This window comes from Ursus arctos, unplaced genomic scaffold (assembly GCF_023065955.2).
Source record: "Ursus arctos isolate Adak ecotype North America unplaced genomic scaffold, UrsArc2.0 scaffold_9, whole genome shotgun sequence".
Classification (NCBI taxonomy): domain Eukaryota; kingdom Metazoa; phylum Chordata; class Mammalia; order Carnivora; family Ursidae; genus Ursus; species Ursus arctos.
The window spans coordinates 2,358,205-2,376,048 of NW_026623111.1; the positions used below are offsets into that span (position 1 = coordinate 2,358,205).

Consider the following 17,844-nt stretch of genomic DNA (forward strand, 5'->3'; position numbering starts at 1 on the left):
AGTGCGGAGAACTCGGGGTGTGTATTTGTCGCCTGGGCCAGTGGGGCTATGGGGAAGGCCCTGTGGCAGACGCAGGGGCAGAGCAGGAGGGGCAGGGCCCAGACCTTGCTGGAAGCCACTGTGCAAGCTCTCCAGATGCACTCCCTGCCTACACGAGCTCCCGGGGTGTCGGGAGGCTCAGCAGGAGCTCTGGAGTTTCTGAATGACGGGGGGAGCACCACCGTCAGACAGAACAGGAGGGGTGGGAGAGCCAGCAGGAGCCCTGGAGCTGGAGCCCAGGAGAGAGCTGGGGGATCTGGGGCTGGGCAGAGAGGCGGTGGTTAGGGCCAGAGTCTGCACACAGTGGCCTGCAGGCCAGAGGCTTATCATGTGAATACCATTTTATAGTCACACAGTCACACCATTCCCATGTCTGTGCTGTTGTCGCAGGGGCAGAGTTGGGTGGTAGGACTGTGACCCACAGACCTGAGAGTGTTTCCTCTTGGCCCTTCTCAGAGCAAGTGTGCTGACCCTAGTGAAATCCACCGTCCCTGGGCTTGCTGTGGCCCTGCGAGGGGGAAACGACCTGGCTGTTCTCCAGACTGTGGGCTCCTTCAGCCTCTCCTCCCTTTCCAGATGGGCCTTCTGGTGAGTGCCAGGCCCACCTGCCCTGCTGCCTCTCTGGCTGTAATCGGCATCCCATGGGGAGCACCCCATTGCTCCTCCTGGCTCTCCCAGTGCCCATTCCCCCCCCTCCCCCGCCCCGTCCGGTCCTCCCTGTCGAGGGGTCTAGAGCCCTGTGCTGGGAGGAAGTTGGCTGGGGAGACCGCCCAGGTGTGGTTAGCAGGGACTGGCAGTTTGGGGTCTGGACAGCAGAGGGCGCTGAGGTCATGCATTTCCTTCCAACCACCCAGCCCTGGGGGTGGCTGGAGTGCCTGCAACCCTGAGGTTGGGCTGCTCCCCCTGTTCCTCTCCCTCTGCCACGCTGGACCTTGGTAGAGTGTGTGTGTTCCAGAAGACCTGGGAAGTCCTGTCGGGACCAGGGCAGGAACCCATGAGAGGTGCCTGGGGGGGCGGGAGGCTGCTGCCAGGAGGACCAGAATAGGGCGGGGGCGGGGGCTCTTCGGTAGGCCCCCTCACCAGGATTTTCTAGGTGGCCACAAAGGGTTCTCTCTGCCTGGCCTGCCTGTGTTCGCACTGGAATGCCCTCTGCTCCCTTCTCATCTGCATGCTCTGGCTGGCCTCTCCCCCTGACTGCTCCCTGAGCAGCTCTGACCCAGTCCCACAGGGCCTCTGCTGCCATTCCCAGGTGCTTACACTGGATTCCCAGCCCAGGACAGACCCCTGAGGGAGCAGAGGGCCTCTGGGCTCTCTCCAGCCGGGTGACGCACCACTGCGTGCTTGGTACCTACTTCCTGTTGTCCAGTTTCCTGGGCCAGAGCTCCCCATCGAAGGCCCCTAGCTCTTCTGCTAGGTAGCTCACATGGTCAGGCAGGCCTGGAGTTGGGGGCCGAGGACCCCCCACCCCCCTGCTGAGCTGGCACTCTCCCCGCTGCCCCTCTGCGCGGCTCCCTGCCCTGCTGAGGCCGAGCCTGTGCAGCACCACCCGCCCCACCACCCCCGCCAGAGTCTCTTACACCCAAACCCTCACTTGCTCTTACTAGGGCCGGTCTCTGTGGGCCCAGGTCTGAACTCGGTCCCCAGCTGGCCCTGAGCCAGCATACCCGTCAGAATAGGGAGGATGTGATGGTGAGTGTGTCTGGTGTCCTGAACGCTGGCCCTCAGCAGCTCCTGGGACTCTGGGACACTTGGACGGACTGGGAATCCCTGCTTCCCCTGCAGGTGAGCCGCGCTGGGAGCCGAGGGTGCCATCCGGCGTAGGGGGTCTGTCAGCAGATTTGTGCCCCCATCCCTTCCCTCTCCTCACCCTACAGACAGCAGAGAAGAGCAGGCCGACAGCCGGGGGGAGACACAGAAAGCCCCAAAAGGACACAAGGACTCAGAGAGACAGCAGCGCGTGGAGCCGGGTGGGGGCAGGCCGCCGTCCGGGCCACACGAGACAGACCACACAGACAAGAGGAAATTGCACTTCCTCTGCTGGGGTGCAGGCATTTCTGTCTGAAGTGATTCAAATAAAAACAAGCTTGGCCCCTGAGTGGTAGTGTGGACGGCTCAGCGCCTGGGTGCCGGCTTTTCTCGAGGTCCAGGCCTGAGGTCCCACGGGGCGCCCTGTGGGCGTGGCCCTCCTAGCCTGCAGTCCCATTCCGTTCATGGTCCCTGGTGGCTCTGGGGTCTGGCAGGCCTTTGGGGCTGGTGGCTTAGTGTAGGCCCCTCGGAAATTGGTATGGAAAGTAACCAGGGTCACAGAGTCACGGGTTTGATGCACCCACGAAAACCTGCCAGAATGTGTCCTTTGAAGGTGTGTGTGGGTGTGTGCGTGTGCGTGTGCGTTGGAGGGTGAAGTTGGGCAGGGGGGCTGGTGAGTGTCAGGGTTGGGGAAGGGAGGGTGGCGTGTGTCCCATCTGTTTGCCCTCTGGGCCTGGCCAGATCCTGGGTCAGCCTTGCCAGTCTGCGGTTGGTACCACACAGCACCCTGCCTGCCGCTTCCCTGTCTTCCGGCCACTGGGGGAAGGAGGTGGGCTTGCGGGCTTTGTCTGCCAGACTTGCTTTATTCCCGGGAAAGGTGGACTTGTTCGTGTGTCCAGGAGGCCTGTTTGTAAGTGGAGGCCCCCACTTTCCTTCATACTGCCGACTGTCCTGTTTGGGAAAGATGAATCCTGGTGAACAGGTGGAGTGGGTAGGCCATGGTACTTAAAGATGAGGCCCTAGTGAGGGCAGGGGCTCTAGGCCCCTCCAGGCCTGGCGGGTCAACCACGGGAGCCCTGGATGCCCAGGAGGGTTGGAAGGAGCTCTCCGGCCTGAGGCCTGTTTCATCACCCCTGCCCGGCGCAGGGGGCAGGGGGGGCGGTGGGGGGACCTGGTGCATCGCTCCCCACCTGCCAGGGGCCCATGCTGTAGGCTGCTGCTCTCATCCCCACCTCTCTTACCTGGTCCTAGCCGTCCTTGCAGTTTCCCTGTGTTCCCAGGCCTATCCCCCAGCCCTGGGCTGTGCTCTCCCTCTCCGGCCCCTCCCTCGCTCGCCCCCCAGCGTCTCCCATGCTGTCAGGCCAGGCACTTCTGTGCGTGGTGGTGGTGGCGGTGTGGATGGTGATGGCAGCTTCTGCCCCTTCCTCGCTCTTGCCTTGACGTCAGTTCATACTTTGGTTGTGTGTGGATCTGTTGAGAAAAGCAGTCGGAGGCATCTTGAGCTGATGCCCATGTTTTGTCTGTAAGGTCTTCACCTTTCAGGTAGGCCCTGTACGTTTCTGCATTAAACCCAGTCCTGTGCTCCGTGTCCCAGATTCCCTTCACTGAATGCTCACGGGAATGCTCATGTTTCTCCTGCGGAAAAGCAAAAGTCAGGATGGGCTCAGCATGGTCAGTGCTGTCAGCTGAGGGCCTGACAAGCCCGAGGGCCATCCCCCCAGTCTCTTGACCCTGTGGGCGTTGCGTTTGCAGCCCCGGACAGGAGGCTTCCCGAGGTCTGCGGCAACCTAACTCTCCAGGCGGGGCTGAGCCCTGGAGCCGTGCAGATGAGACCTTGACATGCACAGCATGGTGCAAAGAAGCCCTTTGGGGTGAGCGGCCTGCCCTTGAGTCTCCAGAAAGTTAACAGGTCATTTTGCAGTGACACGTAGGTTCTAGACTCAGTCTAGAGTTTCTTCTTCCTCTGTCCACCAGGATCTGCCGCGGTTCCCTCACTCTCAGCTTGTACCAGGCGTCGGAAGGCAGACGAGGCAGATCATGGGACAGAGATAGATGCGTGAGACGGGTGTTAGGAATACGACCGAATCCGCAGGTTGGCATCACATAAACTCGTGCATATGGAGGCTTATAATAGAATCGTCAGCAACTGTAATTAAGGCTGTGAACTGCGCCACGCTGCTAAAAAAACAAATTCTCTGCAGCTGTTGTACTGACTGAGAATTACCCCTATCAGCTGAAGTTTTATTCTTCTGATTTGGTAGAGGAAATACTTGAAAAATGATCTCACAGCGCGACTTATGTAAACGGCTTTTTTTTTTTTTTTTTTTTGTACATGAGACAATTGAGATCGAGTCTGAATCCCTGGCAAACCACAGCTTCCTGCAGTGTCCTGTTGCCATGGGTTACGAAGGGAGCAGAGTGGAACTTCATCTGAAATGTCTTTAAACTTCCCTGACGTGCACAGGCATGCTGCCGCGTCAAATGGTATAGAGTAGATCCGCGCCTGTTGTGGTTCGGAAGTGTTCTTGTCTTAAGATGAATTTGGGAAAAGGGCTGTCAAAGGAAATGCACATGTTAAATGATCAGCAGGTAAGTTATTCCAGCTGTTTCTTGTCATTTAATGGATTTTTTTGTAAGAAAACTTGGCATCTCCATGACTGCTTTGTTTTTAAACTGGCCGGTGAATGCTAGATTGTAGGTGTCAACTTTGAAAACACTGCTGTCCGTGTCTGCATCACGGAGCTCTAGTACTCGCGCGGGGCTCTGGGACCATAGGCCCCTGGGGTGAGGCTGGGCAGGGCGGGTGGGCCCCACTGGGCCGGGCCAGCCCCCCCTCCCCCAGGCTCCCAGCTGCTTGCCTTGCCCCTACGGAGAGCATCCTTCTCTCCAAACGGCAGTAATGCTAGCAGATTTTAAAGACAAGTGAGCTCATTGTGTTGAATTCTTAAACTTCAACTGAATTATTAAAATCTATCTTACTCTTGAAATCACCATTTTATATCTAATATTTTAAAACATAATGAGTTGATTCTGCTTTGTACACGTACATAGGGAACTCCCGGCATAGGGATTATTATCCGAGCTTTTATATAAAGTTGGACTTACTATGAAGCTTTCTTTAAAAAGGTTTGAGATTTTAAAAAGAATGTTTATTTTCCTGTTGTGCCTGTGTACATGTATGAAGCAGAAGATTGTCACTAATTACGGAGTTACCGGTTTTAAATTCATTCTTTTCTGAGAGTTGTTTTATCTTGATGTTTTCCTGATGTCTAACTGGAGCCTCCGGGGGCTGCAGGGGTCAGTTCAGAAGTGAGGGGTTCGGATGTGAGGTGGAGGGGAGGGAGCTGCCTCCTTCCCTTTACATGGAAAATAGGAATAGGTCAGTTGGAGAGGTGAAGAATTATCCTTATGCAGTGAGTGCAGATTTTAATGTATTTTAAAAATAGGCTGTACTTTGAAAAGCCCAGGTGCTACTGACGCTCACACGGGAGGGTGGAGAGGAGGCTTTGATGTTTACGGGCGTGCCTGCCTCCGCTGCCTCCGGCTGCCTCGTGTCCCCGTAGACCCCACTCCTGGTCCTGGATGGCAAAGTGAATTTTGGATATATTGTGTCCTTCGTGGACCAATTAACCGGTTAGTCATTTGTGCAGATGTGTAGGCTGCATTTTCAGTCCAATGGTATGTAAAGGCAAGTTTTAGAAAATGTTGGTTTTTATTCTGAGTAGTAAAAAAAAAAAAAGGTCACTAAAAATCTGCCTTTGTACTTGCCTGTATAAATGATTTGGGTCCCTTTTGGAATCGTTGCAAATGCTCAAACTGGCAAATAAGTTGTTGGCATGGGTGTGTGACAATCTGAGGGTATGGTCGTGCTAAGCCGTGGTACGTGAGCCGCTCCCTCCCCTCTGGGGTCCAGGCGGTACTGGAAGGTCCTGGGATGAGAGGTGGGTACTGCGTGCAGCTCTGCCGAGCTCCAAGGGGGCCCGTGGGAAAACGGGCAGGAAGAGGGTCCTCGTGGGGGGCTAACCCCACAGGCACATGGTGCGAGGGGAGGAAGACTGGGGGGCCCGTGTGGGAAGGTGGCTCCGCGCCTCACGGGCTCTGCCATCCTAGGCCAAGCGCTTCTCCCTGTGAGCCTCCGCCTGTTGGTGTGAAAGTGGGGGTGCCCCAGGGGGCTAGGCCGCTATCCGCGGTGCGTGTGTGTGCTCAGTCAACCCTGTGAAAGGCTGTGTTTCTCGCAAGCGCCTTTTATCTCGAGGCAGAGAGCCCTCCCGCCTTCATAGGAGCTCTTTCCCACAGTCACTTCAGGAGCACAAAGGACAGCCGGTGGTTGCTGGCCCAGAAAAAGTGCCAGGCTCTCCCTGGCCAAATGAACAGATCACAGTTTCTCCATCTTTTAAGAAGTGAAGTTGAGCGGAAGTAGACTTGGGACACGCAGATGTGCCCCTTTGTCAGAACGAAGCAGTCCGTCATCCTCAGACCCCATCAGGGTGGGTGTCGGCCGCAGGGGCTGCTGAGGTGCTGTGTGGGGGACACAAAAACCCGCAGCCCAAAAGGAATAGGAATTGTCACAAGAAGCAAGCTGCGGCAAGCACCCATGGACCCACTTGGGGGGCTGGGCCTCCTGTCCGGCGCTGTGGCCGCGGCCGGCAGGTGAGAGGCCCGGGGCTGCAGCGGCCCCCGCCCCACCTCCCACTGTCCTGCTCAACGCCTGCCAGGCCAGGCCCTCCTGAGGCAGGCAGGGCTGCCCACGGACGTTAGTCACTCCCGGGTTTTGTCCCTCCCTGCCTGGTCGTAAACCACGGAGCCTGCTGGGCCGCACGCTTGGCAGAGTTTGGTCGTTCAGGGGCTTGGAAGCACATCTCATGTCACAGATGCCTTTTGAGGTCTGTCTTCCCTGGGCAGCTGCCTTCAGGCTGCTAGTGTGTGAGGGAAAGAACTTTCCAGGGACCAAGGGGCTTTGACCTCCTCGTGCACTGGAGCTCTGGGTAGGATTTGAAAATAAGAAGGGCAGCACTAGAAGGACACAGTGGTGTGTTCTGTTCTAGGCAGTGCGGGATGAGCGGTGGAGGCAGCCGTGCCCGGGGTGCCTGGTCTGGGGCGTGCAGAGGGCGAGCAGGTTGCACAGAAAGCCCCAGAGAGGCTCGAGGAAGACAGAGTGGTGGCGGTGAGGAGGACCGGCCAGGCTTGCACCTGGCTAAGCGTAGGCGGGAAGGGGAAGAAGGCAGAGCCGGGCAGGGCCAGCTGTGGCTCCAGTCACGGGCCCACGGGGGTGGGTGGGGGGAGCTGAGAGCGGGGTTAGGTGTCCCCAGGGGAGGCCGCGTGGGCTGCCCGGCTGCCAGGCTGCTGTGGGATGGGAGAGAGCGTGTTAGGCATGCCCTTCTGTGGGCCGATGTGCCAGGCCGCCTCCCGCCCGGCTGGCTCCGAACCTCTGGGATGAGCGGGGCGGGCTGCACAGAGTTCTGCATTTGGCTGAGTTTCTCTTTTTTTAGCTCAGATGAACGGACTTCTCTTCACTGCCCACCTCTCCTATCGGCCTGTCCCACTCGCGGGGCTCCCACAGTGCCGAGCAGAGCTGGGGTGGAGGGCCGAGGGCCTGTGTCTGGCGGGCTGGTCTCTGCCTGGGCTGGGCCTGAGTGACTGGCTGTCCGTCAGTCAGTGCGTACTCTGCCCCAGAGAGCTTTCGACCCTAAAACCAGTGTGGGAGGGGGCTCGCATCTGTCGGGGTGAGCTGCCTTCACCCCACTTAATGCACTGGTTACACAGACACATTCTTCTCTCAGGCTCTGCTCCTGGCTGTCTGTATCAGACCTCCTTGTCTATTTGCGGGAGACTTCAGTTTCTGTCCGCACGTCTTCCCCTTTCTTTTAGTAGGAAGTGGGCCACCTTGCACCCGCAGCTCTCCATCCGAGATATTCGCTGAAGATGGTCCTGTCTTCTGCTCCCCCAGTCCCAGTCAGCACACGGGTTCCTTTCCCTGATCCCGTGCACCGTCCCTTCTCGCCTTCTGTCCCAGAACAACTTGTCTGGGGGTGCTTGTCATCGTCCCACGAAAGAAAGGCCAGATCTCCTAAAACAGCAGGATTTATCTGGGTGTCCCAGCGTTTGACCAGCTTTCCTGGAGGCCCCATTCCCTCGGGATCCCTCCCTGGCTTCTGTCCTCCAGGTGCCTCGGAGCTGTCACCTAGAGGCTGCCTTCTCCAGCCTGCTTCTGCAGCGGGGACCCCTGGCTCCAGACCCGGCAGCAGGTCCGTGTCCACTCCCTGCTCCCTCTGGACATGCAGGAGGTGGGTGGGAATAGTGGCCAAGTCGGACTTGGGCTTCTCCCTCGGTCTCCCCTGCCCCTCACTCAGGCCATCCCTTGAGCCCTCCGTGTCGGTAGGCCCGTGGGCTCGGCCCTCCCAGTCTGTCCCTGCATTCTTCCTTCCTCGCCCCCACCTTGCTGTCTTGCCTGCAGCCCTGGGTGCTGCTCACTCTTCCCTGCATCAGCCCATGTCCAGCGACACCCTGCAGGGACACCTTCGTGTGCCCTTCTCAGCGCCATCCTCTCCCATGGCACCTGACTTGCCCAGACAGCAGGGATCTGACATTTTTGGATTCATCTCCAGCACCCAGCGGAAGCACCTGGGGGCGGAGCTGCCCGGTCTGGGTGTGCGGCTTTGTTGCAGGCATCCCGCGAGTGCAGGAGGCATTGATGCCTGGAAGCAATCTCAGCTGGATCTCCCCCAGCCCAGCCTGACCCTGAGGGTGGAGGCCACGCCCCCTGACCCACAGGGCAATTGCTGGAGCTCAGCGGCTGCTGGGAGCCGATGGAGCCGGCCAGGGGAGGATGGAGGGCTCCAGCTTGAGGCTCAGCTCTGCTGGGCGAAGGTTTTCAAACTACCAACACATCTCGGCCTTTACGAGAAAGTGCATCCCTGGGGCTGGGCTTCCACTTCACACGAGACTGGGGCTTGGATTCTGCCCTCCTGCGAGTCCCTGCAGGTCCCATTCCTGCAGAAGGAGCTCCTCCGCAGCAGCGTCCGTCTGAGAGCTGGACGCATTACCGCCTCCCGCACGGAGCGTTCCAGGGAGGCCGTGCTTACCTTCACGTCACTGGTGGGCACTGCTGTCCTGTTGGGATGCGAAGTCGTGGGCGTCATCCCAGACCTTCTGCTACTTCCCACCCCGTGTCTTTCTTGAACTGGGCCAGCCGGTTAGGAAATGGGATTTGCAACCTTTATGTCCAAGTCAGAGGATTTTTGGGTGGAGTCAGATGTTCACACTGAGTGCCTGGCGTTCGTGTGGAGCCCGTGTGCATGACAGGACCGTTCACTGTCGAACTCTTGGGAAAATGCTGTCATTGTGGGTTTGGCCTGCTTGGGTCTCTTCTGATCTTATTAAAGAATGAAGAGGTCTTTGGGATGCAGGCGCATACACGCACACGCACATGCATTTTAGAGAGAGAAGCCCAGGTTGGATTCCGAGCTTGGGCTCTGCCCGTATCTGACTGAAGGCCCTCGATTGCGCCATCGCCTCCCCCTCAGGCTGCACACACCGTGTGCTCTGCTATGATGGCTCCACCCTCCCCCGCATCATGCAGCCGTGAACACACCCAGGGTGCCTTCGCCCCGTGTCATCGCCCCATGTCGTCCGTGTTTCCCGATCACAGAAAGGCTTTATTAGGAACATCATGGCTTGAACCTTAGAAATATGCGCCTCTTCCCTGCGTCCGTGGGAGCCTTATGTCTCCCATGGGAGCCGGGCGTCGCTGTGCTTGGACCTGCTGGAAAGCATAGTGGGGGGCGTGTGTGCTCGTGGCTCATGTGCGTGGCCACGGAGAGAGACAGGAGTGGGATAAAACACTGTGGCATCCAGCGTGGGGACGGGCGCCGAGCACAGCCCTCTCGCCTGGCCTCTGGGAGTTCTGTGGGAGGTCACTCCTGTGTCCCGCCTCCGAGGGACCTGGGAGGCGACCAGCAAGGGCAGACATCAAGGCTGTGGTGGGCCTGCCTCAGGGGCCTGGCAAGGAAGGCTTCCCCAAGGGGGCAGGGCTGACACCGCAGCCAGGTAAGGGGGCTGGCCGGGTGCGGCCACAGGTGGGAGCAGGGGCGGGGGGTGGTGAGGGGTGCTCCAGGCTGAGGGCACAGGAGGGGCTGGACCTTCCCGCAGCGGCTCTCAGAGCCCTGGGACTGCTCTCCACGGGGGATGTGTGTGCTGCCTTGAGCGCGGCATGGATCCCGGAAGTACTTGGTGTTTGCCTTTCACGGTCTTCTATCCGTCTTAATTCGTTGTTGACAAATGCGGCCCGTGGCCCCTGCATTGATTTGACAACTCCCGTGGGGGTCATGGCTGGGCGTGAAGACCCCTGGGCCCACGGAGCCCAAGTCAGGGCCCAGCCACCCAGCAGGCCCCACACGGACCTGCTTTCTTCTGCACTTGGTCCAGCGAGGAGTCACTTTAAACTTAAATGATCAAGTTTTCATTATTTTAAAAATTTTTTTAAAGATTTTATTTGAGAGAGAGCGTGCGTGGGAGAAGGAGAAGCAGGCTGTCCGCTGAGTGCCGATCCCACGACCCCGGGATCTTGACCTGAGCGAAAGGCAGGCACTTAACCGACTGAGCCGCCCAGGCGCCCCTGTGATGAGGTTTTTAAAAAGTCAAATAAGTACATATTAGATACAAACAGGAAGTGTGAAGTTCTTACGGTTTTTCATCACTCGGGTTATTTATATTCTCTTTGTATTCAGAACATTTGATGCATTTGGGTAACTGACAGCCTTTGGTCTCTTATTTTGGACTCAGTTATGACTGATTAATACTTTTTATGTCCAAGATTGGAGATTTCGTCAGAGGCTCAAAATTGAAAATTGGCATTATTATATATTACCATATATCAGAGTCATTTGGTGACGATACAGTTTAATCCTTGCTCTTGTCCAATGTTACAAACAGTGTCAGCCTATTTGATAAAGGCTAGATTCGTCATGTACTTCCGTTCATATTAATGATCTGAAATTTTCACACCATTAATTCAAAATAAACAATCCGTGGAATGTGTGTGGTCCCGATTTCCTGCTGGGAATGAGTCTGATTTCCACTCAACTGTCAGGTTGAAAGGCTGAGCCGAGGAATGGAGACCGTTTGAACTTAAACTGTGCTGCGTCTGAACTACTGTGTGTCTTTCAAACCAACCCCAGTCCCGCAGGCATACGGTCTAGAACACTCTCGTCCCGTTGGGCACGGAGAGATGCTAACGTGCCGGGACCTTTCCCCCGGCAGCTTGTTTAACGGTTCTCCTGCTTCTGTAAGTGGACCACGGAGCTGTGGGGATGCAGGAGGAGCCCACGAGGACAGACTGGTGGGAACGAGCTACTGATCCTGATTGGCCCGGGTAGCAGAGTAAGCGTCAGGGGTGCTCCGCTGTAATTCATCAGAATGTTTGTAGTGGCCCAGTGGCCGCAGTGTGCGGAAACCTGGGGAATGCCTGACTGTAAGTCACCCTGAGCGGCAGGCGTCCCCTCTTGGGGGGCGCTCCATGGGAAGGATCTGGGGGGGGTTTCTGAAGCTTTACCATTTTGGACGGCTTCCCCCCCGTCAGCCGGGCTATGCTAAAAAAAAAAAAAATTGCAAACCAGGCTTTAAAACGGTAACTTGGGTCAGAATCAGACTTGTCGTTGATCCTGAGGCAAATAGCAATGATTTGGGGGTTCCCCGTCTTTTCCACCTCCCCGTTGTTGACAGGTTGTCTGCCTGTGCCTCCTCACCCCCCTCGCCGAGCGCTGAGCACCGGCCGCTGGCGAAGCCCTCCGTGCCCCATGCTCCCTGCAGGGCGCCTCCCCGCCTCCTCCCTGCCAGCGCCTGTCGCCGTGCGCAGACCACTTCACCTCTTTAGGCCTTACCTCCTCTTGGAGCGAAGGCCCCTGATCCCTGCTCCTCAGCCTGCTTGTATCTCAGGGGCGAAGGAGTTGGGGCGCTGAGCAGGGATCGGCTGATGTCATGGCCCGGCTCTGCCACTGTGTGCTTGTAAAGTAGAATAAGTATTGGACAGTAAACAGAAGAATTAGGTTAATGGTAATTATACACTATTTATTTGCAAATGAAATAATCTGGTTAAGAAAAGTCATCACCTATTTCTCCAAAAATATGTGAACTTGGAAGAGGACAGTGGTTTTATGTCCAGATAATATTTTTTTAAAGATTTTTATATAAAGATAATTTATTTTTAAAGATTTCATTTATTTTTTCGAGGGAGGGAGGGGCAGAGGCAGAGGGAGAAGCAGACTCTGCACTGATCAGGGAGCCTGACTCGGGGCTTGATCCCAGGACCCTGAGATCATGACCTGAGCTGAAGGCAGATAGATGCTTCGCCGACTGAGCCACCCAGGCGCCCCGTGCCGAGATGATATTAAAGCGCGTCTCCACAGAGCTCCGCCCGGGGTATGAGCGTCACCAGGGCAACACGTCCAGAGCGGAGGTCAGAGGCCGTGGGTGAGGCTGTGGAGCTGGCTCCCCTGTGACGCTGCCTCACACTGTAGTGCTCTGGGAGCAATCCCAGCGTGCGTGAGAAGGTGTGGGGTGGTTGGGGGACCTCGGTGACCTCTGAGCCCTTACTGGCCCCCCCGGGAAGAGCCCACTAGCCCACGGGTTTCCTGATACCCAGAACTTTCCTTAGCATTTTAAAGATTTATTTATTTATGTACCTGGTTGGGGGGGGGCAGAGGAGAGGGAGAGAGAGGATCTCAAGCTGAGCTCAGAGCCCTCTGCTCGATCTCACGACCCCGAGATCATGAAGTGAGCCGAATCCAAGAGTCGGACGTTGAACTGAGGGCACCAGCCAGGCACCTCGAACTTTCCTTAACATTTTAAGCTTGGGAAATGCTCTTTGGGCACAGCTTCCCAAACTGGGGGAAGGGAAGGAAATGCACACGTGAGGCTGTGGCTCAGAGATATTGAGTGCCTCCTGGAACGTGGAGAACAGCGGAGGCACCCGGAATGCTGGGCGCCCCTTCCGGAGGACGTGCTTGAGGGGTCCCCCAAGGGGTGGCCTGAGGGCGGTCAGCTCCGGCACCAGCAGGACAGCAGTCCTTTCTGAAAGAGTTCTCTGGCCCCGCATCCAGGCCTCGAGCCTCTCCTCCCCCTGCTCGCTCCGACCCTCTGGTCTATGAGCAGCTGCATGGGTGACCGTTCGCAGGGCTGCCTTCCAGTTCCCAGACTCTCTCTTCAGCGGCCTCCCCTCTGTTCGCCTCTCTCCCTGCTGTCTAAACTCAACGCCGTTCATTGTCAGATGCCTCGCAGAGGGCTGTGTTTCACGGCTGCCCCCTCACCTCCTCTTCTCTGGGTTACAGCCTCTACCTACGATTTCAGAGCTCTGGGGCTTTCTGTAGCAGAACTTTGCAGTGCCCGAGGGTCTGCTGTCCTGTCCGCTGCCTCTTTCCCCTGGGGGGGGGGGGGTTGAATTGTGGGCGGGCTCACTTTTTGGACCTCCTGCCGGTCTCAGTTGGGCGGCTTTCCTCCCAGAAGGATCCGGGAGCTGGGCATCTTTAACCTGAGTCCTGGGGTGTGCGCCCTGCACCCGGCACCCAGCCCGGCCCCTGGGTCCCGCCCAGTGGCTCCTTTGCTGGGTTGGAGCAGCGGTGTATTAAAAGCATGTTTGCGGGGTGCCTGGGTGACACAGCGGTTAAGCGTCTACCTTCGGCTCAGGGCGTGATCCCGGCATTCTGGGATCGAGCCCCACATCAGGCTCCTCCGCTATGAGCCTGCTTCTTCCTCTCCCACTCCCCTTGCTTGTGTTCCCTCTCTCGCTGGCTGTCTCTATCTCTGTCAAATAAATAAATAAAATCTTTAAAAAAATAAAAGCATGTTTGCTTCTGTACTGTCTTCACAATTTTTCTATAAATTTTAAACTCTTCTAAAAAATAAAGGATACTTTTTAAAAAAGCATATTGGTTGAGCTTTACCTTGGTCTCTTTGTGCTGCACCGAGGGCCCCACGGGCTGGAGTCTGCAGCGCCCCGCCCGCCTTGTCCACGCGGCTCCCCCCCCCACCCGCTGCCGCTCCACGGCACCCACTCTCACCCCCACCTTCCTCCATGTCTTTCGGCTTCAGGGCCAGCCCTCTGTCCTGGATCGTGGTTATGGTTCATTTTGGGGATGGGCGTAGAGATTTTTAGTGCCTTTGCTTCATCTGCTGAAGTCTGAGGATGTAGTTTTCACCACGATTGTAACGCGAAATTGACTTTGGCCTTTCTGTTTATGAAGTTTGCGTTTTATGATTAATTTCTCAGACATTATTATTGACAGTATTTCTGATTTTGGTGTGGCCTTGCAGATTTTCTTCTCATCATCTCCAGGGAATAATGTGCCTTTGATACTGCTGAATTTATAACATGGTTGTAGGTGATTTACTGTGAGGACTGGGAAGGAGCCTCGCCCACGCTTCTGTAGTGAAGGTTAGACCCCTGCTGGGGGAGGGCTGATGGCCCAGTGCTGGCTTGCCGGGTCCACACCCGCCTGCCCGTCTGGCAAGATGGAAGTATAAAAACTGGATACGCAACAATGTGTGTATTTGCTGTTGGGAATATCTTGCTAAGGTGCCAGGGTACTGTTTTAGAGTATTTCTGCCCCCGGGACTCAGGATGGTTTGAAACCGTGAGCAACCCCGATTCCAAAACCATCAGGACGTGGCTTCCCCAGGCTGTTGGAGGACAGGCCCTTTTTCTGGGGCAGAAGGCCATCCCTTAGCCGGGCCTTCTAGCCTTGCAGGTCTGAGTCCCACGAGGTGAGGGGCTCCGAATGGGAGAGGGTCCCCCATCTTCCAAGCAGGCTGGGAGATGAGGTTTAGGGGGGCCTGGTGCTAGGACTGGGCCGTCAGCCGGGCTGGGAAGACCTTCCTCACATAGCACACTGTGGTCTCACGTGCCTCAGCAGAGGGGGTGCGGGGTCCTTGTCCACGCCAGAGTGCCCGGGTCCTGTAGCCGGGACTGAGCCCCAGGGGGCTTTGGTCACCACCGAGAAGCGCGCGGCTGCAAGGGTTGGTCCTGCGCGTGGTGATGGCCGGGGGGCACTCGAGGGAGGCCGTCCTGGGGAACGCGGCCTCTGCTGTGGCCAGGACGTCCAGCAGGACTGCAAGGTGTCCCCCGCATGGTGACTCTGGGGGTCGCTCGAGGAAGGCCGTCCTGGGGAACGCGGCCTCTGCTGTGGCCAGGACATCCAGCAGGAGTGCAAGGTGCCCCCTGCAGGCTCCCGCGTCCTTCCCTCATGGGCTCCTTCCCACTTCCCGTGTCTGTGCACCCAGATCCTCTCCTTCCTCACCCGCTCCTCCCCTTTCCCCACTTCCCTACTGGCCTGTGGCCTGCGCAGCACCTGGGAGCCTTCCTCCGACTGGGCTTTTGTTATTCCGACTGTCTGTCCTTCCAGGACCTTCCTCATGGCCTCCTGTTTCCTACTGGCCTGTTGTCCTCTTGCACAACTTGTTCCTGCTTGCCCTGGTGCCTTTGAGCCAACCGCCTTCCTCTGCTCGGCTCCCACGCTGTCCAGGCTCCCTCCTGGAGGGTGGGCTGGGGCTGACCCCTGAGGGGCTGTCCCCGGCACCCGTCCCCCACACCCCCGGAGGGGCCTGGGTCCCCGCGCAGGTGGAGGTGATGGAACGGCCCGGCATGGGGTGGCCGCCGGCGTGGCGTGCAGGAGGCCTGCCTCCTCGGTGCCCCGTGCGCCGCATACACGGCCTGCGCCGCCGTCGGCTCCTGAGCCAGCTTTCTCCGAGGTGTTCTGAAGGTGCCAAACGTGCTGGGATTTGTTTCTTCCCATGAAAGTGGTGATGACTTGCGCAGAGCCCTGTGTCCCTGGCCCGCCCGGCTTGGGCGGGGTTCGCTCAGGAAGTGGGAGCGCGGCGCTCGGCTCACTGAGGTGCCCGCGTGTCCCCGGTCGCCCGCGTCCGGAGCTGGGAGCCCCGCACTCACACGACGGACCTGCTGCTTCCCGACTTGTCATGAGGCTTCATTAACTCATGTCTCTCTCTCTTTTCTTTCAGTCTGCAACTGTATCTGATGGTGGTAAGTCACAATTTCTGATGTCTATTTTTATTATTTTTAATGAAGTGTTCAAATTGTGAAAGTGTATTTGTCATTGATTCACCCAGAAGAGACGTTTGCCTTGCCTCTCCCCGTCCCCTGGGGGAGGGTTTTTGAAGGGCTGAGGTGGGGGAGCTTGCCATGGCTCCCAGGTCGCTGGGACGCGAGTTCTGGAAGCCGTTCATTGCAGAGACATGTTAGGAGCCTGGCCCTGAGCGGGTGGAGCCCTCGAGGCCGAGCCGGCCTCAGCGGCAGCGCGTCCCATCCCACACCTGTGCTGACGCGTCCAAACACGCCAGCTTGCTAACCAGCAAGCGAAGATTTCAAAGCTCTGGCCGAATTTGAGCAATTCTGGAAATTCGGGTGAGACTCAGGTGCTATGTGTCCCTTTCCTAGGAAGAGCACAGTGGGTGAGTTGAGGCCCTGGGGTGGAGAGGAAGCCTTCTTCCTGCCTCTAAATAGTGTCGTACGTGGGGACTCCTTCCTGGGAGCGATCCAGCACGGAGAGGCCACAGATGTCCTCTTTGACTAGAACTTGCTCAGACGGAACCTCGTGCTTTTAGCTCAGTGCTGGTTCCAACGTTCTTAGATACTCATGAAAGTCCTCATGCTGAAAGTTCCCTTTTGTTTTCCGCATGTTTTAATTAATCTGTTCTTCTGTCTTTTGAGAGTTGAATTTTCTAGTGTATCAAAAAGCATGAGCCCCATGTTCTCATGGTCTGCTGGCTGTGGGTCTGCGGGCAGGCCGTGGCGGCCAGAGCGGGACAGGTGTGGGGCTCGAGGGTGCCCAGGGACCACAAGGGAAAGAGAAACTCAGCATGGTTTTCTGGACACTGTCTGTTGTCCCACAACTGCTGGCTTTGGTGGCGGGCCCTGGACAGGGCTACCAGCACGGCGGGCGGCTCGGCCCCAAGCCTGCGGCCCTGCTCCCCACCGCTCGCGGGGCGCCCACCAAGCACCTCGTGAATTACAGATGTGCTGATTCCTGAGGCTGGGGTCACGGATCCTGAAGGTTGTGTTTGGGGATTTATTTATTTTAATGAAAGGGATTATGTTCCCTATTTTACACACGGTGATAATCATGCCATTTAATCGGTCTTGAGCTGGGAGTGGGAACAATTTCCTTAATGAAAAGAAACAGGACCGGTAACCAAATCCAGGATAAAAATGAGTGGTTTTTATAACATTCTGTTCATGCTTACCCTTCTTTCCTGGTAGAAGACATTCATTTCTGCGGGAGATTTGTAAATGTGAGAAGTTCAATTTCATCGTAAATATTAAACCTAATCTTCGTGACAGTTTTGTTCTGTCAGCAGTGGGTGCGGGAGCCCCGGAGGTTGCGAATCTTTTCCACTCAGAGTGGGTACAAAGCCAAGCCCCCAAGTGTGGGGATTCCCCGACTCACGGTCCTGTGTGTCCTTCCTGGGGAAGCAGTGCCCCGCTGGTAGCAGGCAGGGCCCCTCCCCCGCAGGGCTTCCAGCACCCCCCCCCCCCCCCCGCAGACCCGGGTGCCTCTGGCACCTTCCCGGCCCTTCTCCATCGCGGGGCCTCCATGCCAGAGGTGGGAAGGGACGGGCTCACTGTTTCATGAACACGCCCTGGATCTCAGGAACTGCTCCAGACAGCTTATATGTGTTTTATTTCGTTTTTTAAATGCTTTTATTTTCCCACCTTGGATTTTCCTACTGATTTGTAAGAAGAGAAAGTTTCTTGTTGAATTTTCGCGCTCATTCTAGGAGGTACATATTCTCTTCTGCCATCTTACAGATGAGCACGCGGAGCCGGACACAGGCTGCGCTGATCAGAGTCACACAGACACCAAGTTAGTGGCTGGGATTCAGGGATTCGGACCCTGAGGTCGGCCGGAGCACAGAGCCTGCGGAGGGAGCCCGGCTGCCGAGACTCATGGCGCCTGTCTTCCAGCCCCATCTTGCCCCAGGTCCAGCCCTGGCCCCCCAGTCCCTGACCCTACTTCCCGGGGACACCTTCCCAGCGGCGGACGGGAGCCTGTT

The 17,844-nt window shown here is 57.1% G+C and overlaps 1 protein-coding gene across 2 annotated transcripts in view; it reads left to right on the plus strand.

The window, feature by feature from the left end:
- The window catches only part of RGS12 (regulator of G protein signaling 12), an 89,840-nt gene that overhangs the window by 22,607 nt on the left and 49,389 nt on the right, over positions 1–17,844 (plus strand). For both annotated transcript variants that reach the window (XM_044379383.3, XM_048211929.2), the window contains exon 4: positions 15,793–15,814. In XM_044379383.3, coding sequence (XP_044235318.3) covers positions 15,793–15,814 — 22 coding nt within the window. The remainder of the gene's footprint in view (positions 1–15,792; positions 15,815–17,844) is intronic.